The sequence below is a fragment of the Callorhinchus milii genome, unplaced genomic scaffold (genome assembly GCF_018977255.1).
Source record: "Callorhinchus milii isolate IMCB2004 unplaced genomic scaffold, IMCB_Cmil_1.0 Scaffold8, whole genome shotgun sequence".
Taxonomy (NCBI): Eukaryota; Metazoa; Chordata; class Chondrichthyes; order Chimaeriformes; family Callorhinchidae; genus Callorhinchus; species Callorhinchus milii.
This window is the reverse complement of record NW_024704749.1, coordinates 541,796-567,624: the sequence shown is the minus strand read 5'-3', so window position 1 is coordinate 567,624 and position 25,829 is coordinate 541,796. Positions and strand designations below refer to the sequence as shown.

The 25,829-nt window shown below is 44.8% G+C and overlaps 3 protein-coding genes across 5 annotated transcripts in view; all 3 read right to left on the bottom strand.

Annotated features, from left to right (window-relative positions):
* Window positions 1–3,209: 3,209 nt before the first annotated feature.
* LOC121848064 (protein PML-like) lies at window positions 3,210–8,557 on the bottom strand. The gene is made up of 4 exons (XM_042337337.1): window positions 8,548–8,557; window positions 8,395–8,450; window positions 6,744–6,846; window positions 3,210–4,549 (listed from the first exon to the last, which is right to left on the bottom strand). Exons 1-4 carry the CDS (start codon window positions 8,555–8,557, stop codon window positions 3,747–3,749), a joined length of 972 nt encoding a protein of 323 aa, XP_042193271.1. The 3' UTR covers window positions 3,210–3,746.
* Window positions 8,558–9,182: 625 nt separating this feature from the next.
* Window positions 9,183–16,185, bottom strand: LOC103190730 (protein PML). 3 transcript variants are annotated; one of them, XM_007911611.2, is made up of 5 exons: window positions 16,034–16,185; window positions 13,916–14,419; window positions 12,795–13,375; window positions 10,434–10,492; window positions 9,183–9,489 (listed from the first exon to the last, which is right to left on the bottom strand). In XM_007911611.2, the coding sequence occupies exons 3-5, from the start codon at window positions 13,255–13,257 to the stop codon at window positions 9,223–9,225; spliced, it is 789 nt and encodes a 262-aa protein (XP_007909802.2). In that variant the 5' UTR covers window positions 13,258–13,375; window positions 13,916–14,419; window positions 16,034–16,185; the 3' UTR covers window positions 9,183–9,222. The 3 variants fall into 3 exon arrangements, with proteins under 3 accessions (XP_007909802.2, XP_042193530.1, XP_042193531.1); XM_042337597.1 differs by having other exon boundaries at window positions 9,386–9,489; window positions 12,859–13,375; window positions 16,034–16,179; XM_042337596.1 differs by lacking the exon at window positions 16,034–16,185 and having other exon boundaries at window positions 13,916–14,518.
* A 2,799-nt stretch (window positions 16,186–18,984) lies between these two features.
* Window positions 18,985–25,829, bottom strand: part of ddx51 (DEAD (Asp-Glu-Ala-Asp) box polypeptide 51) — a 36,238-nt gene continuing 29,393 nt past the window's right edge. Inside the window, exons 12-17 of the mRNA XM_042337332.1 lie at window positions 25,602–25,717; window positions 23,413–23,529; window positions 22,914–23,015; window positions 21,984–22,047; window positions 21,751–21,885; window positions 18,985–19,187 (exon numbers count right to left, since the gene is read on the bottom strand). Of these exons, the coding sequence (XP_042193266.1) occupies window positions 19,161–19,187; window positions 21,751–21,885; window positions 21,984–22,047; window positions 22,914–23,015; window positions 23,413–23,529; window positions 25,602–25,717 (561 nt within the window). The 3' untranslated portion in view covers window positions 18,985–19,160. The remainder of the gene's footprint in view (window positions 19,188–21,750; window positions 21,886–21,983; window positions 22,048–22,913; window positions 23,016–23,412; window positions 23,530–25,601; window positions 25,718–25,829) is intronic.

The following is a 25,829-nucleotide window of genomic DNA, read 5'->3' as shown; positions in this document are numbered from 1 at the left end:
TCAGGCGAGGATTCCCTCCACCATGGTAGACAGGGACCTCAACCGTGTCCATCCTATTTCCTGCCCTCACCCTCTCCCTCCCTTCCCAGAATGGTGATAGGCACTTCCTAATCCTCACCTTTTGCCTCACCTGCCTCCACATTCAACAGATAATCCTCCACCATTTCCACCACCTCCAGAATGTGAAGATCTTGAAATTGATTCATTGGGAGATAGGGAGCCAGTGAAGCCTGGCAGAGGCATTTTGAAGTAGCGGGAATTTGTGGATGGTGGAGCTGGGGAGACCAGCTTGGAGGAATCACAGAATCATAGAATGTTACAGCACAGAAAGAGGCCATTCGGCCCATTGTGCCTGTGCCGGCTCTTTGGAAGAGCTGCCCAATCAGTCCCACTCTCCCGCTCTTTCCCCATATCCTTGCAAATTTTTCTTTTTCAACTACATGTCCAATTCCCTTTTGAAAGTTATTATTGAATCTGTTTCCCCACCTTTTAGGCCGTGTATTCCAGACCGTAACAACTTTCTGTGTAAAACAAAATCTCATCTCCCCTCTGGTTGTTTTGCCGAGTATCTTGAATCTATGTGACCTGGTTACCAACTCAACCGCCAGAGGAAACAGTTTTTCCCTATCTACTCTATCAAAACCCCTCATAATTTTGAACCCCTCTATTAAATCTCGCCTTAACCTTCTCTGCTCCAAGGAGAACAATCCCACCTTCTCTAGTCTCTCCACATGCCTAAAGTCCCTCATCCCTGTACCATCCTGGTAAATCTCCTCTTCACCCTCTCCAAGGCCTTGATATCCTTTCTAAAGTGTGTTGCCCAGAATTGGACACAATATTCCAGCTGAGGCCTAACCAGTGACTTATAAAGGTTTAGCAGAACTATACATCTCCTATGCTCTGTGGAACATGGGCTTCTTACAACAGCTTTACTGAGTCAAATACTTGGTACTGAACATCTGTTCTCTAAATTATGAGTGGTCATGTGTTGTATTACCAAGTCTTTGATGAGGCCGAAGTTTAACAAGGCTAAAACAAAACAAATTTATTCAGAGAAACAGTACAAAATTAAGAATGTTCTCAACACAATTTAATTGCAACATCCAATCAAAAGTATTCACAGCAGACTTTATTGTGACTTTGTTATGACTTTATTATTGACAGTGTCTGGAAGGGAATGCGTACTCTCTCCCTGGAGGGAAGTACTCTACTTCCCTAATTCTGGAGAATATTAGGGCCAGAAAGCGGAGAGAAGCGAGGTTGAGAAAGTACACAGATTGTGTTGGAGTATTGCTGGAGTTTAATCAGCTACAAATACAAAGCTTGCCACTGTTTGTCAGGTTACGACCAACCTACCCATTAGGCCTTTTCTTGCAGGGACGGCAAAAGCTAAGAGGGAAGAGACCTGATGATGAGTCAGACTGGCTGATCTGCCATCAGTAGTGCCTTGGAGCTTTGCGGACCTGTGATTGTAGCTTAATAGCGGCAGAGTTTGACACTGAGCCAAGAGAGAGGAAGGTCTTCGGGTGTCATCTGAAAACAGGCAAGGAGGGGACAGGGTGGAGGGATTGAGGCAGAGAGTTCCAGAGAATCAGGGCGTAGTGGCTGAAAGCATGGCCGCAAATGGTGGAGCGGACGGACAGGGACGTGCAGGAAGGCAGAACCAACTGAGTGAAGGGAAAGAAAAGGGAGAGGAAACTCTCAATGGCAACATTTTAAAAAGAGTAAGAGAGAGATACATAAGGATCAACATACAGAAATCATGGCAGGTGGGACATGCAGTTAGGAAAGATGTTAGGGTCATATAAAGGATTCAGAGAATATTTATTAGGATGATACCAGGGATGAGTGATTTGACTTATGAAAATATATTGGAGAAGCTATTTTCAGTGGAACAAAGAAGGCTGAGGGGATTGTGACCTGTTAAGAGATCGTTTAAAATTATTAGAGGTTTGGATGGAATTAAAAGTGTCCGGAGGCCACTTGCGTGAAGGGCCCTATTAAAGGTAAGTTATTGTTGATGATAGGAAGGAATTATTTCCACTGCTTGGTGAAGTGTCCACAGGGCATCTATAAAATAATTAGCAAGGAAGTAAAGCATGAGATTAAGAGCAATCTTTTTTACATACAGAGAATTGTTAGGATGTGGAATGCATTTTTGGGGTGTAGTAATTGAAGCAGAATCATTAATAATAATCCTTGTATTCTGTATACAACAACTTTTATTTATATAATGTCCTTCATGTGGGGGAGCGTCTGAGTGCTTAACGGTATTGATAATAATAATCCTTACATAGCACCTTATCACGTCGTTGAGACGTCTCAAAGTGCTTCACAGAATAAACTGTAAAGTGTAGTGGCTGTATTTTGTGGGCAATAAATACGCAGTATGGAGCTTGACACCGAGCTGGGGAGAGGTGACCATAGACACGATCGAAAACAAAGGAAGCCTTTTACTTAGGGAGGACTTCCAAAAGGGCTTCACAGGATTTTACCGGGAGAAACTATGCAGCGGATGTATATTAGAGGGTATAGCAAAAGTTCAGGGAATTGGAATTAGGATGGAGAGCTTCTGGAGAGAACCCCACAACATATTAGGCTGAATGGCCAGCCACCATCTCATACATGCATATGGTTCTATGGAAAAATTGCACAAAAGATGTGTCTGACTGTGAAGAAAGTAAGAAGATTTATAAATGGGTACCTAGTTTGCTTTCTACCATCCTGGTGTATTACAGTAATGGAGATGTTGATAGCAATTCATTCTGTATGGATTAGTCTGCCACACAATGGAAAGCTTTGGGAACTTCAGGTCCAAGGTTGACCGGTTCTTCCAAGCATACTACACTGACTATTTGTCACATTACTCATATTCTTATTATTAGAATAATAATCCATATTATTATTATTGAGTTCAATTCCAGGCGAAACCTTGGGCAAGTTTCCTTACTCCACACAGAGCCTAATAATAATCCCTCCAAAACCAAAAACAATAATAAATTGGTCATTTTCAATCTACGACTGTTTGTGGGACATTGCTGTGCGCAATTGGCTGCCGCGTTCGCCCACAAATATACAGTCAATTCACTTTACAGTGTGTTCTGTGAAGCGCTTTGGGACGTCCTCCCGACATTAAAAGCGCTATATCAAATGCAAGGATTATTATTATTATTATATTATAGTTATTATTATTATTATATTCTGTATCCCAAAATATTATTTTTTAAATAACTCTGTCTAATTTGCATCTGAATAAATCAACACTTTCTGCTTCCTTCTTCTCCCTCGGGACCCTGTTCCATAGATGTACCACTTGTTCCCTGAAATAATGTTTCCACAGATTTGTTTTGAATTTACCCCCTTCAATCGCAGACCCTGTCCTCTGGTTCTACTTGAGTACAAGATAAAACAGCTTCTCATGGTCTACAATACATTATCTAATCCCTTTAGAATTTGAAAAACAGCAATCACATCAGCTTCTCTTTTCCTGCAAGTTAAAAGTGCAGAATACGCTTTGTTTTGTTGCTTGTCCCACACTCTTTGAGTCTGCAGGTGCAAATCCAAGAATATCATTTGACATTCACTACCAGAATTCAACACCAACTCAAGTAGGAATATTTAAAATTTCCAAAGTAATTGCATCCATTCCAACTTGTTTTACAGAACCGAAACATTTATTGCAGCTTGAGCGATAACCAGCTTATCTGGGTCTTAGTGTCACTGGGCGCCAGGAGTTCAGCACTGGTCTATTTAACATTCTGTGTTGCATTCCACCACATGCTATCAAGCTTTCTGTCCTTGAGGGATTTTACACGTAAAAATGCTCGGATTTTCCGGATAGTGAGCTCTGGTCTAGAGAGTACGGTGTTGCCATTCACATAGAGGAGTTTCTGCACACCACATCTAGGATCTTCTTGATGTGCAGATTTAATCTTCTCCAGGCTGATTTCCTGCTTAGCAAGTTGGACTAATATGGGATTTGATATTATCTTCTGATCAAGTAAAGGCTGTAGAGACAGCCTGCACTCAAACTGGGAGAGAGAAAACTGAGCATTGCACGTCTGCTCTGGAGAAGGGTTAAGAACTGAGTACAGTTCCTGCAATATCTTCACTTCTTCCAGAGAATTCTTGGCAACGAAATCTTTCCTCACACATGTAAATACCAAATGGTGCAGGGAGTAGCTCTTAACAGCTCGTCTGGAAATCATATTTTTCGCCAGCCAAAGTGTATCTAAGAATCCAACAATACATTCATTAAACTGATCCTTCATAGAGAGTTTTTCCCAGACTCTGTGAATAACAGAGCAGTCAAACCTCCAAATGTTGTGTCCGATCAACACAGGCCTGGAGACAGACTGAAGGAATTTGAGGAAAGCAGCCATTGCTTCTTGAAGGCTGGAGGTTGGTTGAGGTTTTCCTCTCAGAAACAAGGTTCCATCCACAACTCGCATTCCATTGACTGAAGCACATTCTGACATGGGCAGGATATATTTGTCAAACAGCTTCTCACCACTTACTGCAGATAGCTGAACAATCTCACAGGATTGGTCTGCAAAATAGATATTGTGTCAATTATTATTGAGTACATCTGACCATGAATTACACAATGCATTATTACATGTAGTGGTGTGTGACTGTGTGTGTGTCTAGGGATGGGTTTTGAACATTAATAATCCTTGTATTTTGAAATAACGCTTTTCACATCTTCGAGACATCTCAAAGCGCTTCACAGAATATTCAGTAAAGTGAATGGAATAATAATAATAATAATAATCCTTGCATTTGATATAGCGCTTTTCACGTCGGGAGGACGTCCCAAAGCGCTTCACAGAACACACTGTAAAGTGAATTGACTGTATATTTGTGGGCGAACGCGGCAGCCAATTGCGCACAGCAATGTCCCACAAACAGTCGTAGATTGAAAATGACCAATTTATTATTGTTTTGGGTTTTGGAGGGATTATTATTAGGCTCTGTGTGGAGTAAGGAAACTTGCCCAAGGTTTCGCCCTCTGCCGGGAATTGAACTCAGGTCTCTCACTTGCAAAGCGAGTGCTCTAACCACTGAGCTACAGGACTCCACAATGTATGTTTGTGGGTGAAACGCGGCAGTCAATTGCACACAGCAGTGCCCCACAAACGGCTGTTTTTCTGACTGGAGGGAAGTGCAGTGGTATTGGTATTGGGACCACTGCTGGTTTTGATCTATATAAATGACCCGGACTTGGGTACAGGGAGGACAATTTCCAAACTTACCGATGATACTAAGATAGGAAAACACGTGGCAGATGAAATTTAATGCGAAGAAATGTGAAGTGATGCATTTTGTGATGAAGAATGAGGAGAGGCAATATAAGCTGATGGTACAATCTTAAGGAGGTGAAGGGACAGAGAGACCTGGGGGTCATATAGTAAATGTTTGAAGGTGGCCGGACAGGCAGATAACACTGTTGAAAAAAGCATCCGGGATACTGGGCTTTATAAATAGGGGCATAGAATACACAAGTCAGGAAGTTATGGTGAACCTTTATATAAAACACTGGTTAGGCCTCAGCGAGAGACTGTGTTCAGTTCTGGGCCCCACACTTTAGGAAGGATGTCAAGGCATTGGAGAGGGAGCAGAGGGGATTAACCAGAATGGTACCAGGAATGAGGGGCTTCAGTTATCAGGAGAGGCAGAGAAGTGAGGATTATTCTCCTTGGAGCAGAGAAGGTTAAGAGGAGACTTAATAGAAGTTTTCAAAATGATGAGGGGATTCGATAGGGTGAACAGGAGAAACTATTCCCACTGGCGGTGGGTCGGTAACCCCAGGACACCGATTTAAAATAGTTGTTAAAGAAACAGAGGGGAGGGGAGGAGAAATGTTTTCACACAGCGAGTTGTTGGGATCTGAAATGCATTGCCTGAAAGGCCGGTGGGAACCGATTCAATAACAGCTTTTAAGAGAGAAGGAGATAATTATTTGGGGACAAGTTTGCAGGGCTATGGGGAGAGAATGGGACTAATTTGGACAGCTCTGTCAAAGAGCCATCAGAGACACGATGGGCTGAATGGCCTCTTTCTGTGCTGTATAACTCTATGATTCTATGAAACTCACTATTTTGATGTGAAACTTTTGGGATCTCCCTTCTTCTTAGTATTTAAATTATTGAGATTTCTCATACTACAAATGGGATGGACCTGCAATGTTTGTAGTGGTAGATTACAAAAAAGTCAAAAGCATTTTGACTAAAGTGTAACAACTTTGAAAAAGTGTAACAACATATAAAATATTCATGAACAACAACAACAATCCATTTATAGAGCGCCTTTCACGTCGGGAGGATGTCCCAAGGCGCTGTACAGTTGGGTCAGGACCTGAGCAGGGGGGAAATGGTCAGGGTGAGGGGAGGGAAGGGAGGGAGCGAGGAGGGGGGAAATGGTCAGGGTGAGGGGAGGGAAGGGAGGGAGCGAGGAGAGGGGAAATGGTCAGGGTGAGGGGAGGGAAGGGAGGGAGCGAGGAGGGGGTAGAGAGTCGAGAGGGGAGCTGAAGGCTCAGTCAAAGAGAAAGAGGCTGAGTAATGTGCCAAGTGAGTGCTCGTTTTATCTTGAATGATAAAAGGGCACAAAGGGTCCACCTTCAAATTATACAGTTACTACACTTTAACTAAATTCTGTGGAACCCTTTGAGACATCCTCACAACTTGGAAGCCGCTATGACAAAATTGAAAAATTATTATTATTTATTATTACAAGATTATTACCCAGGCCTGTGGTCTCCAGGTCAAAAAACACAAGTGTCTCTGCAGGCTCCACCTGGCACACATCGGGCCCCGCACTGGTCTCTGTCTCAGAAGCCAGTGTATCCTCAAAACAACAACAAATTACATTTATATAATGCCTTTCACATCAGGAGCAGAGACATGATTCACTTGCTAAAAAAAAAGCTGTTTTATCTTGTTCTGAACTGTAGTAGAACAAGAGGATGTGATTGAATGGGGGTAAACTCAGAACAAATCTGCAGAAACACTACCTCTGTGAGCAAGTTGTAAACTTATGAACAGGCTCCCTAGGGAGATAACAGAAACAGAAAATGTTGTTTGTTTCAAGACCAAATTAGATTTTTGCTGGAAAATAATATCTCGGGATACAGTATATAGTTAGAATAATAATAATAATAATAATAATATAATAATAATAATAATAATAATAAAATAATAATAATAATAATAATAATAATAATAATAATAATAATAATAATATAATAATATATATAGAAACATAGAAACAGGAGCAGGCCATTCAGCCCCTCAAGCCTGTTCCAGCATTTTATAATATCACGGCTGATCTGTACCTCAAGTCCATTTACCCGCCCTCGCCCCATATCCCTGAATTCCCTGACCTAACATATAGCTTTCCACGCGTGTTACCATTTTCAAGGACTCATACACTTGCAATCCTAAATCCTTTTGCTTCTTCCAAACTACTGGCATTCAATATAAATTCCATTCAGTTTTTTTTTCTGTCAGTGAATTATCTCACATTTTGCTTTATTAACGTAATTTGCCAATGACAGCCCTTTGCTGTAACCGATTTAAGTCCTGTTACAGTCTTTTGGCATCTTTTTTTTGGTCAGTCAGGTGTCTGATACATATGGAAATCCATCATTGTGCTTAAGACTATCCAAACCAAGCTGAGTTTTCCATGCATCCCACCTACACACGGAAATACTAGAGATACATTGTTGGAATGGAATGCTCACTCTCCCCTCGGAGGACCCAGCCTGCTTACCTAAATCCGGAAAGTATTAGGCACAGGTTGGCAAGAGCCAAGGCTTGAGGACCCCAGAGTGTGTGTTGGGGTGACTGCTGGAGTCTAACCAACTAAAACAGCATAGCTTGCCATTGATATCGCAGGTGGATGGCAGGTACCAGGAACTGCCTGTGAGCTTCCCGGTGGGCAACACAGCTCAGCATGAAATGCGTGAGAGCATTGCCACCATCTTCCTGTCCGCAGCTCAGGTCGCTAGGGTTTGAGGAGGTCACAGAGATGGAGTTGTGACCATGGAGGGATTTAAAAATGGGATCAAGGAGAGCGAGCAGTGGGTGAGAGCACAGAATTGGGCTTTAAAGGACAGTTGGGAATCAAACACAGATTCTGGAGGTGGAGTTTGTATTCAGGCAAGTTGATGCTATCAGCGCCTGAGGTGAGAAGGTGCTGACAGGAGCCATGCGGGAGGGCTTCTCCGTTGTCGGCGTTCTCAACTGGAGAAAGTTAGAACTCATCCAGGGTAGGTGGATGGATGGATTGATTGAGGGTCCTGCATGAAAATAATGGTGAAGCTCTCCCTCTCAGCCTGACAGACCCTCCACTCAGGGAAACCTGTGTAGAGTAAAACATTGGGAATGAACTTACCCTGGAATCCTCCAATTCACCTTCAGTGTCTGAAGAAATTATTCTAAAACTCCCCTCTATTGAACATAACACAAAGCGTTAGTCTGAAGTGGAGGCATTGGGATTGTTTATGTGTTGGAGATATTTAGTTGAATACGTTGGAGAGGATCACACTTTGAAGCATCCCTCTGTCTACAACCAATGTATTATTGGCCGAATTAATCCCCTCAATTGCTTCTAATATGTCTTAGTTATAATCCTGCATTTGATATTTCATCCAGTACATTGAAGGTCTCAAATAATGATTGTAGTTGTTCTAATTAATAGTAAAATAATAACTTTAGACTGAAATGGTACTAAGACCTGCAATGCATCCTGAGAGTGAAGCATCACGTGCTGCTTGCGGTTCCCAGTGTGTACAACAGCCCCGACCAGGACAGGAGGGTGGGCGTCTATGGGAACACATTATGTGCAAATGCATCTTCCTTCGCTGTTTCATTATTTAATGCCCATCTCATTTATGCTGCACCTGAACTGGGAACGCTGAAGGGGGCTGTGTAGAGAAAGCTTTACTCTGTATTTAACCTTTTAAGATAATTGGCAAAAGAACCAGAGGGGAGATGAGAATTTATTTTACACAGAGCGTTGTTACGGTCTGGAAAGCATGGCCTGAAAGGGTGGAAACAGATTCAATAACAACTTTCAAATGGGAATTAGATAGGAACTTGAAAAGGAAACATTTGCAAGGATATGGGGAAACAACGGGGGAGTGGGACTGGCTGGGTAGCTCTTCCAAAGGCACGATGGGCCGAATGGCCTCCTTCTGTGCTGTGATATTCTATGATTCTATCAAACCTGTACTAAAGACAACTGACCTGAAAATAGTGTGGAGTCTTCCAAGTTGCTATCATTAAAATCATTGGATGAATCGTTCATCTCACTGAACACTGCATCTGTTCCTGAGGGAAGGTCAAGGTAACAGCCAGTCTGGCATGTTGCACCTGCTGTTCCTCTCGTGCTGTAATTGTGCTCAGATAACCAACATAATCGTTTCACATTCGATGTTTTCTCATCTTCTACTGACCATTTCCTTTTGTCCCTGGCATTATCAGGACGCTAAGAGACAAAGTAAAATGAGGTATAAAATAGGGCCATTGAAGGTGGGGTCGGGTGAGCATATAACAAATGATGCGCAGAGTATTAAATAAGTTTTGCCTCAATTTTGCAAAGGAGGAAAAGGGTAACTCATCTGGTCTGGATACAGAACTCAATGGTGTTGCAGAGGCAAGTTGTGCCAATATTCACATCACTAACAGCATGTTGCCAAACAACTGTGCAAACTTAAGGTAAACAAATCTCAGGGGCCAGATAAATTACAGTGATCGAGAGGATACAGAGGAGGCAACCAGAATGGTCGAGGGGATGGAGGGACTGGACAATGAGAAGCGATTAGGTAAAGTGGGCATGTTCACACTGGACAAGAGAAGGTTGAGGAGTGATATGATTGAGGTCCTTAAGACTCTGAAGGGAATAGATAATGTAGACCATGAGAAGCTGCATTATCTTTGTACTGAACAGTAGAACCAGAGGACACAGCCTGCGATTGAAGGGGGTAAATTCAGAACAAATCTGCAGATACACTACTTCAGTGAGTGAGTAGTAAACTTATGGAGCAGGCTCCCTAGGGAGGCGGTGGAAGCAGATTCTTTCAAGGACAAATTAGATAGATTTACCTCTCTGGCTCAGGGAGGAAAGGAAAGGAAGGTGAGGGCAAAATGAGCCACAATGCGGGTCAAGTGGGCAGCACCAAGAACTAAAAAATGATTCAAATAATTTACATGATTTACATGTGTCTAGTTCATATAATTAATTTACGACCTGTTTACTACCCTGAAAATAGGTGACAATTTATTCTCACTTTTAACTGATACACTACTCATATTTGCTGAAATGCAACAAGAAAACAAACCCTCTATTAATTTGAATTCTGATGACAGTAATCTGATCAATCAGACTCTAGCTGCTGCCCAGACAAGAAAGCAGGGAAATTAATCCTTTACCCAGCCGTCTTTCTTCTCAACGTGTGGAAACTTGAGATCTCCGACTCCCTCAGGCTGCTCTGAAAGCAGAAATATTAGAGTGAAACTTATTAAATTTCCGCCTGAAATGTTGGTGGAAACAGATTCAATAACAACTTTCAAAAGGGAATTGAATAAGTACTTGGAAAAGGATATATTTGTCAGGATTTGGGGAAAGAGCAGGGGAGTGGGGCTGATAGGTTGGCTCTCCCAAAGAGCCACGATGGGCTGAATGGCCTCCTTCTGTGCCAAGATATTCTATCTTTCTATTCTATGGAATAAAATCTGTGGAGTGCACGGAATGTTGAGTAAACACAGCAGTGTTTGGGTATGATTACAATATGGTCAAGATGGTTTCGCCCACAAATGTGCAATATGGGAGGTACAATATGGTTTCGTCCACAAATATACAGTCAATTCACTTTACAGTCTATTCTGTGAAGCGCTTTGAAACGTTGTGAAGACGTGAAAAGCACTATATCAAATGCAAGGATTATTATTATTATTTTTATAAGAAATTCTCTGAGGTAAGAAAATCCCAAGTGACAAGGGAATATTTGTCACTATTTGTCACCTGGTCACTAATGACATTCAAGCACATTTCCTGTTCACTGGTGGTGTTGTGTGAAAGACTCCTTCGCAAACTGAGAGCATTAAGAGCAGAACATGGACATAGATTCAGAATTGGCTGACGGGAAAGAAGCAGAGAGTGTTTGGTAGTGTGGCTAAGTCACTTTTAAGTGGGGTGTTTCAGGTGTTTGTGCTGGAACCCCTCCTGTTTCTTGTGTATATTGAACTGGATTTGAAGGCAATATAACATAGTTAAATTCACTGATTACACCAAATTGAAAGGAATTATGCAATAAAGGAAGGAACACCACAACATTATATTTGTATAGCAAGGTCTTAAAGGAGAGCTTGATAGAGTACACACATGGGCTGATAACTGGCAAATTAAGTTTAACATGAATGAATGCAAAGTATTACATATAGGAAGTAAAAAAGGGAAACACATGTGAAATACATTTTACATTTATACAGCGCCTTTCACCCTGATAAGACGTCTGAAAATGCTTCACTGTTGGTTGGGCCCCCAACCAGGGAGTTGGAGCTGAAGAAGGTGGGGAGGGTAAAGATGTCCGAAAGCCCAGTCAAGGAGGTAAGATTTGAGGAAACTGCCTTGAAATGTGGGGAGTAAAGGACTGAGTTGGAGAGACTCTGGGATTGAGTCCAGAGAGTGGGAGCAGAATGGGTGAAATGGAGTTATTACAGTCTGGAATGCATGGCCTGAAAGGTTAGTGGAAGCAGATTCGATAATAGCTTTCAAAAGGGAATTAGATAGGTACTTGAAAAGTAAAAATTTTCATGGCTCGGGGGTAAGAACGGTGGAGTGGGACTAGGTGGTGGCTCTTTCAAAGAGCCGGCACAGGCACGATGGGCCGAAAGACCTCCTTCTGTGCTGTAAGATTCTATCTATGTAATTGCTGTCAAGTGTACTGACTACTCATAGGCAAAATGCAGTTAATTAGTATGAGTACCTTATAGAGGTGCATAATCTTTTAAACTTGGGATTGAAAAAATTAGGATATACCAAGACAGTAGAAAAAGAGGACATAGCTTTGGAATTGTAAAGGGCAACTTCAGGACAGATACTAGGAAGATTTTCTTTACTTAAATGATAATTAACGACTGGAACAGAATGCCAAGAATCCTTGAAGCCAGGATGATGGATTCATTTAAAAGCAGCTTAATGGTGTGATGGGTAGGCTGGGTGTTCACAACCTTCTGACCTAGAGGTGAGAGTGTCACCAACTAAGCCAGGCTCACAATGGTCGAGTTCTGAGGCTTTTGACATATTACATTTCAAGAGTGGAGGTCGGATAAGATTGGGTCCTGAGCCCCATATTATGCAGGCAGTTTATTCTGCATCCTAAATGACTTGGTCTGGAATCCTTTTGTCCATCTGATGAAGGCTATTTGTATCTGAATGATTTAATCTCAGATCACACCCTGAAATAGTAAAATAATAAGCCTTACATTTTATTTTAGTACCTTTCATATCTTATGATCCGATGATCCTCTAACACACTGCAAATCCATTCCAAGAAGGTTTTAATTTTATTCCCCCAAATAAAATGTGGTCACTCATTTGTGGGATACTGGTGTGTGTAAACTGGCTGCCTCGTTTCGCTCACAAAATGTAGTCAAACCACTTTACAGTATAGCCTGTGAAGCGCTTTGAGACGTCTTGCAACATGATAAGGCGCTATATTAAATACCAGTATTATAGTGTTATTATAAGGCTTATTTGCCCCACTGCACCATCAAATGCCTGACATTTACCATTTTTGAGGACGATCCCAAATACATTTTGAGGTTCGAATGGACATTCCTGAAATCCCATTACCAAGTTTCCTGTGGACACATGGGCTTCCTTGGCTTCCCGCAGCACGGACAGTGCTGATATAGCCTCTCCATGCATCTCCATCACTTCCTGGTCCGTGCCATAACACAGCATGTTCTCCACCAGCCCTTGTCCTGCGCTCATTCTTTGCAGTAGCTTTGACACGTTGTTCAGACTCTCCAGCAAGTGCCCTTGCTCTGCCTCGTGCAGGACTTCCAGCTCACTCAGGAGTCTGTTGCCTTCCTCATTGATCTCTTCGATAGCTTTGGCACTTCTGCTTTTAATGAGTTCCTCAATGTTGTTCTTCCTGCAATCCAGTTTCCCCCTCAGAGATTTCAATTCACTACAGATTTCATTGAATTTGTCGCCTTGTTTCTGGGCAGTGACCATCATACCTTTCATCTTTTTCTTCTTCAGAGCAGCTTCCTGTTCAACACTGTGGAGACAGTGGAGTGGGGGTTTGTGGTGGAGCAGCAAACAACTGTGGCAGATGTTCACTGAGCAGGTTACACAGTAAAACCTGTAATGAAATAGGAAAAAAGTACTAGTGTCCTCTGCTTAAATTTTACTGACATCTGTCACAGACACTTGAGACGGACCTTGAAGGAAGCGAAGTGAGGGTTGAGGCAACGGGACTGGATGCAATTCCAGAGAATGGGGACAAGTAGTTTGAAAGCCCAACAGTTGATGGTCAGGTAGACAGAGGACATGAACCAGCCCAGTGCCTACTGCGCGGAAGGAGTGGGCCAGTTAGTAGGGTTTAAGGAAGTCAGAGGTAGAGTGGGTCAGGACTGTGGAGAGATTTAAAAGTGAGGACGAGGATCTTGAACTCAATCCTCCACAGGGATCGGGAGCCAGTGGAGCTGGTGAGGATGGGGTGATAGGCCCTAGGAGTCTGCTTCTCCGCAGAGATTTAACAGCTTTGGCAAATCAGCTTTCAGCCTCTGTCAAAAAATGGTGTCAAGAAACCTTCAAAAAAGGAAGAAGTGAAATTACCTTTAAACACATTTGAAAGGGAAGATGAGGACATGGCAATATCATGGCAGGGGAATCAGGTTACCTGATGCACTGCTCTTCATGTGTAAGACAAATGGGTGGATTCTCTTTTCTTGGAAAGGTCTTCTGCGTTTAGTGAACTCAACGCTTCCAGGGTCTCCAACATATGTCTATGCCTCTTCGTCACTATCTCATGGATGCTGAAGCACCTCATACACAAAAACTTCTCACACTCAAAGCACAAGGAAGAAGCTGGTTTCCCTTCACCGCAGGCCTGGCACAGATCACATTGCACGTCCACCTCCGTCGTAATCCTATTCCGCAGGTTAGCCTTGCTCAGAAATCTTGCAACTAGCACATTGTCCTGCAGCTCAGAGGCAGTCATGCCTGCTGGTGTGCTGCAGACAGGGCAGGTTTGGGTGTTTGCAGTCGCCCATTTTAATTGAAGACATTCTTTACAAAACGTGTGCAGACACTGCAGCAGTTTGGGGCCAACCATCTGTGCACAGCAAACCCCACACACCAGCATCTTTTCAACTGTTGGATTCATCTCTGGTCCGGTTGCAATCTTTTTTTAAAAAAAATCAAAGCAATATATGACATTGCCATTAAAACAAACTTATTATTTAATAAGGAGTTATAATCACTCTGCCACTCTGGAACTCCATTCTGCAGTCCCTCCACCTCGCCCCCTCCCTTGCCTCCTTCAAGACCCATCTCAAGACCCTCCACTTCGACCGTGCCTTCGATCACTCTCCTTCCCTCCACCCTCCCCGATCCTGACCCCCAGCTCGGGTCTGAAACACTGATTGTCCAGCACCTTGGGACATCCTCCTTATGTGAAAGGCATTATACAAATGAAGATGTCTCTCTGCCTCTCTGCTTGTCCAGCTAGAACCACTATTAGGGTTTTGGCTTGAAGAATTAACAGCTGTTAAGTGGGATTAATCCCTGCCCCCAGTGACTGGTCTGTCCCTCCAAGGCCTGTCCATGTACCAGTTGACCATCCGCAATGCCCTGGAGTACTGCAGACCTTTCGGGCTCAGGAACTGGACCAGACACAACTACAGATGGTTGAACCAACTTGGACAGTCCATTTCCCAGCATACCATCTTGGAGCCAGTCTGCTTGCTCTCCCCCACCCATCCCACTCCCCAGGAGGATATTTGGTCATTTGACTTCTGACAAGCGCAGGTTTGAGCTCTCACTGTGTGGATCTCAAGTACCAGGAACTCCTTGTGAGCTTCAGGGGGGCAGCACAGCTCAGCACGAAATGTGAGAGGATTGCCATCACCTTCCTGCCCACAACTCAAACACACATTCCTACTACTCATTGTGCTTTGGTTCCACTAATTGGAGATGTGGAGCTTGAGCAGAAGTGACTCTACAAAACAATCAAGGTGGATTTCAAGCCCTGTAACACCAAGTGGACTCCAGGTGACGCCTTCCAGCGACTGTAATCCCAAGCCTAAATTTCCTCATCAGCAAGTGAATGGACATCTGCCTTCAGCAGGTTTGCTAAAACTAAAGTTTAGTTATGTCTATGGGGAGGCGTAAGATCAGCTTTAACACTGGTCTCTGCAATTCCTGGTTTCTGATATCAATCTCTGTGTTAAATATTCACTAAAAACGACCTGTCAGAGGAACTTTTGGGGGTCTGACACATGCGGAAACCCATCACATGTTTAAGAGTATCCAAACCAAACTGAGAATTCCAGGCATCCCACTACACATGGAAATCCCAGAGATAGATTGTTGGAATGGAATGCGCTCTCTCTCTGGAGGGACACAGTCTGCTCACCTAATTGCGGAGTGTATTAGGCGCAGGTTGGCAAGAGCCAAGGGTTGGGGAGCACAGACTGTGCGTTGGGGTAACTGCTGGAGTCTAACCAGCTAAACCCACACAGTTTGCCATTGATATCACTGTCTGGACAGCTTTCCCGCTGCTTGTCCAGCGAGAGACCACCCTCCCCGTTAGGGCTTTGGCTGCAGGGTTAACAGGAGCTGAGTGGGAGGACTCCCTGACCCCAGTGACTGGTCAGCCCTTCCAGGTCCTGCTGATGATCCGGGCGGGGCCGGGCGGGGCCGGGCGGGCATTAATATTGCCCTGGAATACTGCACAGCTCATCACAGCACAGAAATTGTCGGAGGAACTAATATAACTGTAGAATCACTCACTTACCTTAAACGTGTCTTAAGCGTTGTAAGTTCAGAAGATTTGTGACGGTGTCACTGCCGAACGGAAACAGCTGCAGAACTTCCGAGAAACTCCTCCACAAAGTCCACTTGAGAAATGGAAACTGAAAGTGAAGCAGAAGAGGTCACAGCAGCCCCGCCCCCCCGCCAGGCCCCGCCCCCGCCAGGCCCCGCCCCCCCCCGCCCCGCCCCCCGCCAGGCCCCGCCCCCCGCCAGGCCCCGCCCCCCGCCAGGCCCCGCCAGGCCCCGCCCCCCGCCAGGCCCCGCCAGGCCCCGCCCCCCGCCAGGCCCCGCCCCCACCCCCCAGCCCCGCCAGGCCCCGCCCCGCCCCGCCCCCGCCAGGCCCCGCCCCCGCCAGGCCCCGCCCCCCCCCCCAGCCCCGCCAGGCCCCGCCCCCCGCCAGGCCCCGCCCCCCGCCAGGCCCCGCCAGGCCCCGCCCCCCGCCAGGCCCCGCCCCCGCCAGGCCCCGCCCCCCCAGATCTCGCTGTGAGTGGCTCCGGGAGGAGATGGCAGAAGGCAAATTGTGACTTCAGTCACAGTGGCCTCTGGGCTGTCAATCAGTGAGTGGGCGGAGGAACGGGAATAAATAAGGGAATGGGAGGAGTCATCACAATTGATTGACAACTGGAGCCACTTCTGAATGGGCGGAGCCCCAACATCCAGCCTGTCAATCACCTCGGAGCCGCCGCTAATTGGTCCCCTTCCCCTCCAATGGGAATGTCAATGGGAGGCGGCGCTGGTCATGGAACTTTGGCTAACCTCGGACCGGCTTAATGCAGACCAAACGGTCAGCCCCGACGGGTCCGGTTGAACCGACTTCCACTGTATATTCTGTGAAGCGCTTTGAGACATTGCAACAATGTGATAAAGTGCTGTGTCAAATCCAAGGATTATTATTATTATTGCGGGACGTAAAATGACTATTTTAGGGGTGAATCCATTGAATCAATCCTCTGAGGCGGCCTCGGTAGTCTGGTACCTGAGGCAGGTCAGGTCTGCAGTACCCCAGGGCACTGCTGCACACCAGCCAACTGGGCCATCGGGTGGTAGCACTTGGAGGGTAAGACTATGATGGGGGCAGCGATGCAGGGAATCTCCACACTCAGTTACTACTGACACTGGAACTGGATTAGCTGCACACACAGCAGGAAGCTAACCATAGTGTTCTCAATGGGAAGTGTGTGGCTTTACCTGGTTACACTCCAGTCACACTCCCAATACACATTCTGCATCTCCAGGCCTTGGCTCTTACCAATCTGCACCCAGTAGTTTCTGGAATTAGGTAAACAGAGTACATCCCTCCAAGGAGTGCGCATTCCATTTAAGGTAAAGGGAAACTTCCCAATGAGCGTTTGTGGGATATTGCTGTGCACAAATAGTCTGACACATTCAATCACAAGCAACTGAATTAACACATTGAATTGTGTATCTGAGCTGTGAAAAGATAGCGCCACCCAGAAGGTCTAAATTGGAGCAGAGTTGGGTTTAATTTATTTTTAAGTGTCCGGATCCTAAAGGGTGTAGATAAGTTCGACCCCAACACTATGTTCAATATGGTCAAGAGGTCTACAAGTGGTTATGGGCTGAAACTCAGCAGCGTGAATTGAGCATTTGATACATGCATCAGTTACACAGAAACGACTCAAAACACTTGTCTGGTGTAGTGACTATTTGTAAGGGAACGTGGCAGGCAATTTGTACACAGCTTTGTCCACATACAGCTGTAACACAAACAGAATGATCATTTTTTTTATCTAGAGTTGTTAGCCAGAATACTGTGAGAAATTCTCTTTAGAAAAGTGTTCCCCCCAGCACTGCATTGGAGTGTCAGCCTGGCCTCATGTTACCAACCGAGTCAGGTTCACATCTTGAGATTTAATTATATGACACAATGTGAATATATGTATGTCTAGGAAGGGAGTGTTGAGAATAATTGCTTAAGTGTGATTATTATGGGGTTATGTATGAGGGCTTATTAACAAGATATTAGTAGTAATATTGAAATGAATTAAGGGACTAGGAAGCCATGGTAAAAGTGAGCAACTGATGAGTCAGAAACATTCTTGCATGGAGTTGTTTTTGTGCACGTCTCTGGCTGTCATAGTTACCGTTGTAAAAAGAAGTGGAATTGTGTACTCAGGGCAGAGTTTCGGAGAAGAGCAACTGACGCAGTTGCAACTGCCGATGGGATCGGGTAATATGATCTCAATTCTGTCTATTGCTTAAATGTATTGTAATGTTACAACACAGCTGATTGTGTCAATGTTAATAAAAGACTTTTACTTTACCAACTTAATACCGTCTCAAGAGAATTCTTAACAGGAATAAGTGCTCTGAGACACTACCCACACGAAGGGCGCTATGTAAATGCAAGTTGTTGTTGTGGTAAAGATGGAATAGGACGTTTCCATAGGGACTTATATAGGGTTCCAATAGGGAAGGGGATTGAGGAAAGGCTATGTGAGATAGGGATGATATTACTTGGTAATATTGACCAGATGGGATTGGAATGGTTTTGTCTTGCATTGCAGATTCTTAGGTTCTCACCTGCATCTGGTTTTGTTGTTCATGCTCTTCCTGCTGAAAGATGTTTCAAACCACAATTCTCAAACAATAGGAACTCAGAATACAATTTCTGCATTTCAAGTGGAAATACTGTATAAAATGAATCTAGAACACTGCTATCCTTCCCTCACCTAAAGTGCAGCACCTCTTAACCGACAACCAACCCAATCGAAGATCACAACACCTTCAAATTTAGTGTTTGATTTGTAAATGAAAGGAGTCATTGAATGATGGCAGCACCACATCTACATCATGAAACAAGTTTCCTAGCAGGGCCACAGACTGCTGTTAAATGTCAAATTAATGGCAAAATGCACCATGTTACAGCAACAGCAGCATCTTATGGAAGCAATAACTTCTGAAAACAAAACGTTCCACCAGTTTTTTATTGCTTGTAACTGGCAATTTTATATAAATACATATAAAAGGCAATGTTTCATCAGTTTGAATGATGGGTATTACAGCAATGAAGGCCTCCTGAGAAGCATGCGACAATGTCGGACTCTTCTCTGTCCTTATGAGTATCAAACATTCCTGTTTATATAGATTCATTTTCCAAGCTTCCTTTGTTCATCCTGTTTGAAAAAACAAGAACTAAACTTAAATACTGAGAATGACATGATACAGTGACTGAATTATTTGTGTTATTCATTTGATCCTTCGACGAAGTAACAGAGAGGGTTGATGAACCTAGTGCTGTTGATGTTGTGCAGACAGACTTACAAAAGGCGATTGATAAAGTGCCACCTAACAGACTTGTTAGCAAAATTGAAGCCCAACAACAACAACAACAACAACAAGATTCCATTTATAAAGCGCCTTTCACGTCAGGAGGACGTCCCAAGGCGCTGCACAGTTGGGTCATGACCCGAGCAGGGGGGAAATGGTCAGGGTGAGGGGAGGGGAGGGAGGGAGAGAGGAGGGGGGAAATGGTCAGGGTGAGGGGAGGGAAGGGAGGGAGCGAGGAGGGGGGAAATGGTGAGGGTGAGGGGAGGGAAGGGAGGGAGCGAGGAGGGGGGAAATGGTCAGGGTGAGGGGAGGGAAGGGAGGGAGCGAGGAGGGGGGAAATGGTCAGGGTGAGGGGAGGGAAGGGAGGGAGCGAGGAGGGGGAAGAGAGTCGAGAGGGGAGCTGAAGGTACGGTCAAAGAGAAAGGTTTTGAGACCGGCCATGAAGGAGGGAAGGGATGAAGCGGCGAAGGCACTGGGGGATGGAGTTCCAGAGCCTCGGGGCTGAGAGGCTGAAGGCCCGACCACCGATGGTAGGGCGGTTGGGGCGGGGGATGTGGAGCAGATCGGAGCCAGAGGAACGGAGGGTACGGGCAGGTAGGTAGGGGGATAGTAGGTTGGAGAGGTAGGAGGGAGCGAGGCCGTGAATGGCCTTGTAGGTGAGGATGAGGATCTTGAAATCAATCCTCTGGGGATGGGGAGCCAGTGGAGGCGAGCGAGGGTGGGTGTGATGTGGTCGCGGTGTCTGGTGCGGGACAGTACACGAGCTGCAGAGTTCTGAATGACCTGCAGTGTGGAGGGAGGTGGCGGGAAGGCCGGCGAGGAGAGAGTTCCCATAGTCCAGCCTTGAGGTGACAAAGGCGTGAACCAGGGTTTCAGCCGCGTGAGGGGTGAGGTAATGCCGTAGTCTGGCGATGGATCCCAAATTGGCTGGGAGACAGAAAGCAGAGAATAGTTGTGAATAGGTATACAGTGGTGTTCCCAGGGTCGGCATTAGGATCACTGCTCTTTTTAATATATATTAATAACAATAATAATAACTTGGACTTGGGTATAGAGAACAGCATTTTAAAGTTCGTAGATGACACAAAACTTGGGAACGTGGTAAACGGTGAGGAGGATGGTAGCAGACTGCAGGAGACTGGTTAAATGGGCAGACACATGGCAGATGAATTTTAATGCAGAGAAGTGTGAAGTGATACATTTTCAGAGGAGGATTGAGGAGAGGCAATATAAGATAAATGGTAGTTTTAAAGGGGGTGCAGGAATAGAGACCTGGGGTTTCACATAAGCAAATCTTTGATTTGACACAAAGCAGAGATAGTTCAGGGAGATTTAATAGAGGTATTCAAAATTATGAGGGGTTTCGATAAGAGCAGATAGGGAGAAAACATGTGGATCGGTAACCAGAGGACACAGATTTAAGATAATTGGCAAAAGAACCAGAGGGGTGGGAGGTATACAGGGTGGTGGAAGCAGATTTGATAACAGCTTTCAAAAGGGAATTGGATAGGTACTTAAAAAGGAAAAAATTGCAGGGTTATGGGGAAAGAACCGGGGAGTGCGACTAGTTGGTAACTCTCAAAGAGCCGACACAGACATGATGGCCCAAATGGCCTCTTTCTGTGCTGTAATACTCTATGAATCTATCCTTTTATTAAGTATTAAAAAAATTGCCAATCTCTCTTCATGTGTGAGCCCAGACAGCAAGCAACGATTACATGATACAACAACAACAAATTACATTTATAGAGCGCCTTTCAGGTCAGGAGGATGTCAAGGTGCTGGACAGTCAGGAGTCAGGGGGAGGGGTGGGGTACGGGTGAGGAAAGGCAGAAAGGTGGGAGGGCGACCAAAAGCACAATTGAAGAGAAAGGTCTTGAGACCGGCCTTGAAGGAGGTGAGGGAGGAAGCGAGGCCAAGGGACCGTGGGATGGAGTTCCAGAGTGTGGGGGCAGAGAGGCTGAAAGCCCGACCACCGATGGTAGGGCGGGTGGGGCAGGAGACATGGAGCAGCCGGAGTCCATTGAACTGAGGGAGCGGGCAGGTTGGTAGAGAGTCAGCAGGTCAGAGGGAGGAGGGGGCAAGGCCATGGATGGCCTTGAAAGTGAAGACGAGGATCTTGAACTCGATCCTCTGGGGGATGGGGAGCCAGTGGAGTCGGGTGAGGGTGGGAGTGATGGGGTCACGGAGCTTGGTGCGCGAGAGTACACAAGCTGCAAAGTTTTGGATGATCTGCAGCTTTGTAGAGCATTCTTTTTCACACCATACTAAACAATTTACATTTATACAGTCACATTAGAAAGTCACTCTAGGGCACTGCAGTTTTAAAACCAAAGGAGGCAGCAGGATGTTTTAGTTTACTAGCAATTTGAACCTGAAGAGGCCTACATGAGATCGTGCTGAAATTACCTTTAGGGCACGCTTGAGATCCAGCAAGGATTCCTCATAGCGTGGGATCAGTGGGGTCAGGTTTTCATGTTTCACCAACTGCTTCTTCAACTCTTTGCTGCCAGCATCCTTCATCATCTGAAGGAATCTTTCCTCCTGTAAATACAGCATTATTAGTTCATCTCAACAGACTCGCCAAAAAAATTCTAATTACAAGAGGGGATTTCACCATCGGGATCAAAACATTAAGTCACCTGGACATGTAAGAGGAATGTGAATGCTAGACCAGCCTTCCCAGCCCGAGCCGTCCTCCCAACTCTGAAACAAAGGCAATAAATGAGACAGGAAACACCATCATTTGGTCAAATAATTTACCAATGAAGAGTCAGTCGTGCAATGAAACTTTAACTGCTCTTTCTCAGATTCACATGTTTTAGATTTCCAGAGTTTTTTTGTCTTCATCTGATCTACTTCATCTAAAAGACTCACTGTTGAATCCAAACAGCACTACATCTACCACATCAGTGAATAGAATAGAATCATAGAATATCACAGCACAGAAGGAGGCCATTCGGTCCATCGTGCCTTTGGAAGAGCTACCCAGCCAGTCCCACTCCCCCGTTGTTTCCCCATATCCTTGCAAATGTTTCCTTTTCAAGTTCCTATCTAATTCCCATTTGAAAGTTGTTATTGAATCTGTTTCCACCCTTTCAGGCCATGCTTTCCAGACCGTAACAACTCTCTGTGTAAAATAAATTCTCATCTCCCCTCTGGTTCTTTTGCCAATTATCTTAAAAGGTTAAATACAGAGTAAAGCTTTCTCTACACAGCCCCCTTCAGCGTTCCCAGTTCAGGTGCAGCATAAATGAGATGGGCATTAAATAATGAAACAGCGAAGGAAGATGCATTTGCACATAATGTGTTCCCATAGACGCCCACCCTCCTGTTTTCCTTTTCAAGTACCTATCCAATTCCCTTTTGAAAGTTTTTATTGAATGTTACTATTGAAGCAGTGTGATAAAGTACTTTCATGAGTCTCTGGAGTGAGCGAGGTGTCCTGAGATCTTTAGATACAAGCAACTGATCATTAGAGACTTCTGTTAAAATCATAATTTATCAATTGTTTCAATCAAAGTTTTCAAATACCTGTGCAGAGGCTGGAGAAGCCACGAGACACTGCTTACCTGTGGATGTATGTCCTAATGAATTGTGGAGCATCATAATTAATCACGCACATGACTTCTTTAATATCAATCCCTCTGGCGGTTGCATCAGTGCTGATCAGTCTATGGAGAAAATACAGATGAAAAGTAGCACCAAATTCAAGGATTCTAATTGAATAGAATTGGGTAATAGGATAGTGCACAGGCAAACCTGCAGGCCTGGTTTTTAGTTTCTAACACAAACGCACAATTTTCCAAACACAAATGTTCCCCCTTCCCATCCCCCGACAGGTTTTCTCCTCATCCCAAACAAGCACTGTTTCTCCCACCTTCCCACACGCTGTTTCTCCTGTGCACCCATGCTGCACACACTCTGCCTGCCCCCCACCCACAGGCACACCCCTACCCCCCAGGTGCTCATGCATAAGCATCCCCCATGCACACACACAGGCACACACCCCCACGCACACCCCCCCACGCACACACACGTCCCCAGGCGCACACAGGTACACACACTTACAGTTGTAGTTTTCCTTGCTCAAACATTTTCAGGGTTTTCCGTCTTTCTTGAGGAGAAAGTCTGGAGGAAAATTCCGCAACTTCAATGCCACCAAACGCACGGATCAAAACATATAACCTGCAAAGCACAGTTTAGTGACTCTTATTTGATGCCGTGTTGCTGAGTGTGACAATACAATAAGCTTTAATATGAGAGATTTCACCAAAGCTAACCAGCATCTCCTTAACAATACACAATTACATTTACACAGCGCCTTTCACATCGGGAGGATGTCCCAAGGCGCTGGACATTCAGGGATTTGGACCCGAGCTGGGGGTCGAAATCGGGGAGGGTGGACGAAGGCTCGGTTGAAGAGGAGGGTTTTGAGACCCGCCTTAAAAGTCAGTTCATCTCTTTCTCCTATTCCTTCATGTTACTGATCTTCTAACTATAAAGGGCTGAGTACAACCAGCAGAAATCAAAGCTAGAATCCTCTGATCCCAGGTCCAGGGCTATATTAAATGACCCAAATCAAATATATATACCAGCAACTTGCATTTATATAGAGGGAGGGTGCAAGGTGGAGGAATTGAGGGAGAGAGTGCCAGAGTTTTGGGATGGAAGGCATGAGGGTCAAACAGGAGGTTCGAGCCTGTCGAGTGGAGACAGTGAGTGGGGGAGTGGGGTGTAAGGAGGTCGGAGAGGTAAGGAGGTGTGAGGGCATGCCGGGATTTGAAAACGAGTGAGAAGATTTTGAAATCGATCTGTTCAGTAATTAGGAGCATGTGGTTAGCAAGGCAGCTTTTTAGATAGGATTAAAGACAGATAGAGGAAGAGAAGAGGGAGGGAATTCCAGAGATTAGGGCATTAGGGCTGAAGGTTTGGCTATGGATAATGGGTATGAAGGGAATGGGCTGAGCAGGATGATCAAGTTAGCTGAGGGGATGGGCGAGCAGAAAAATGGAGAAGGCGACAGGTTTAAAGCAGAACAAACATCAAGTCCTGGATGAGCTGTAACTTTGCCCTCAAAATACAGTCAATTCACTTTACAATATATCCTGTGAAGTGTTTAGAAAAGTCTCAACAACTTGATAAGGCGCTGTATCAAACACAAGGATTATTATTATTATTATTAACTTTCTCTAGCCTAATGTTGATGAAAGTGAAGCTCTCCCACTTGCCCCACCCATTTCTGGGATTTGCTTGTGTGGAAACTCGATATCTTGTTCAACCCTCAGCTTTGCTTTAAGCCTTTCATCTCGTCTCTGATTAAATCTACTTTCTTCCATATCCACAATTTTGCCCAACTCCACCACTACCTTTCTCCCAACACAACTGAAACCCTCATCCCTGCCTTCGTCACCACCCACTTAACTTTTCCAACTCCCTGCTCAACTGCCTTCCCAGCTCTGTCTTCCACAAGCTCCAGACCATCTGAACTCCACAGCCCATCACCGAGGTTCCACATGCCCAGCACGCCACCCTCAGACTCCTAGCTCCCTATAGCCCATAGACAGACTCTATATTTTGTGGGCGTTTCACCTACAAAATATACAGTCAATTCACTTTACAGTATATTCTGTGAAGCGCTTTGAGACGTCTCAAAGATGTGATAAGGATTATTATTATTATTACTGTCAACTTTTAAGATCCTGATTCTTGCCATCAAATGCCTCAATGGCCTTGCCCCACCCATTTCTGGGATTTGCTGTGATCTTACCTATCTGCTGATTCTCTCCGTTCCACCAACTTTGACCTGCTTCAGGCACCCCACCTCCTCTACCCACCGTGAGTGAGCTTTCAGCCAATTTGCCCCTCTCTCTGGAACTATCTTCCCAAATCCCTTCACCTCGCTCCCTCACTATAGTTTCAAAACGCATCTCCTTTGGCTGCACATTCAACAACAACTTGCATTTATATAGCGCTGTTTACACCTGATGGAATCTCAAAGCACTTGATTCGTCCATCTCTTGCCTACCCTGAATTCCCAACACTGGTTCGGCTCCCACTCTGTGTCTGTGAAGTTCTTTGAGACAATCTATTATATGAATCATGCTCTGCAATCAAAAATTAATGTAGCTGAATCAACAGAACCTTCTGCCCTGCAAAGAAAAAGGGGGAGAGAACAGCACCTGGTGCCAACAGACATCATTGCCATTATTATACACTTAGCATAACCAGGAAAAACAGGATCAATAACAGCTAGTCACCTGTGAGAGGCTTCCCTGGAGTTAGTGAAACACAGCACACGTCGGAACCTCATTCTCAACATGAAGTACAAGATTATTAGAGGCTTCTTGTTGAGTTGGCACGGGACATAGAATTCCTGCAAAGGATAAACAGAAATATTTTTGTTTATGAAAACTTCTAAATTTCACAACACTTTGGCAATAGAATGTAAAGTCTTCGCACTATACAGTTTGATTTAATAAGAATTA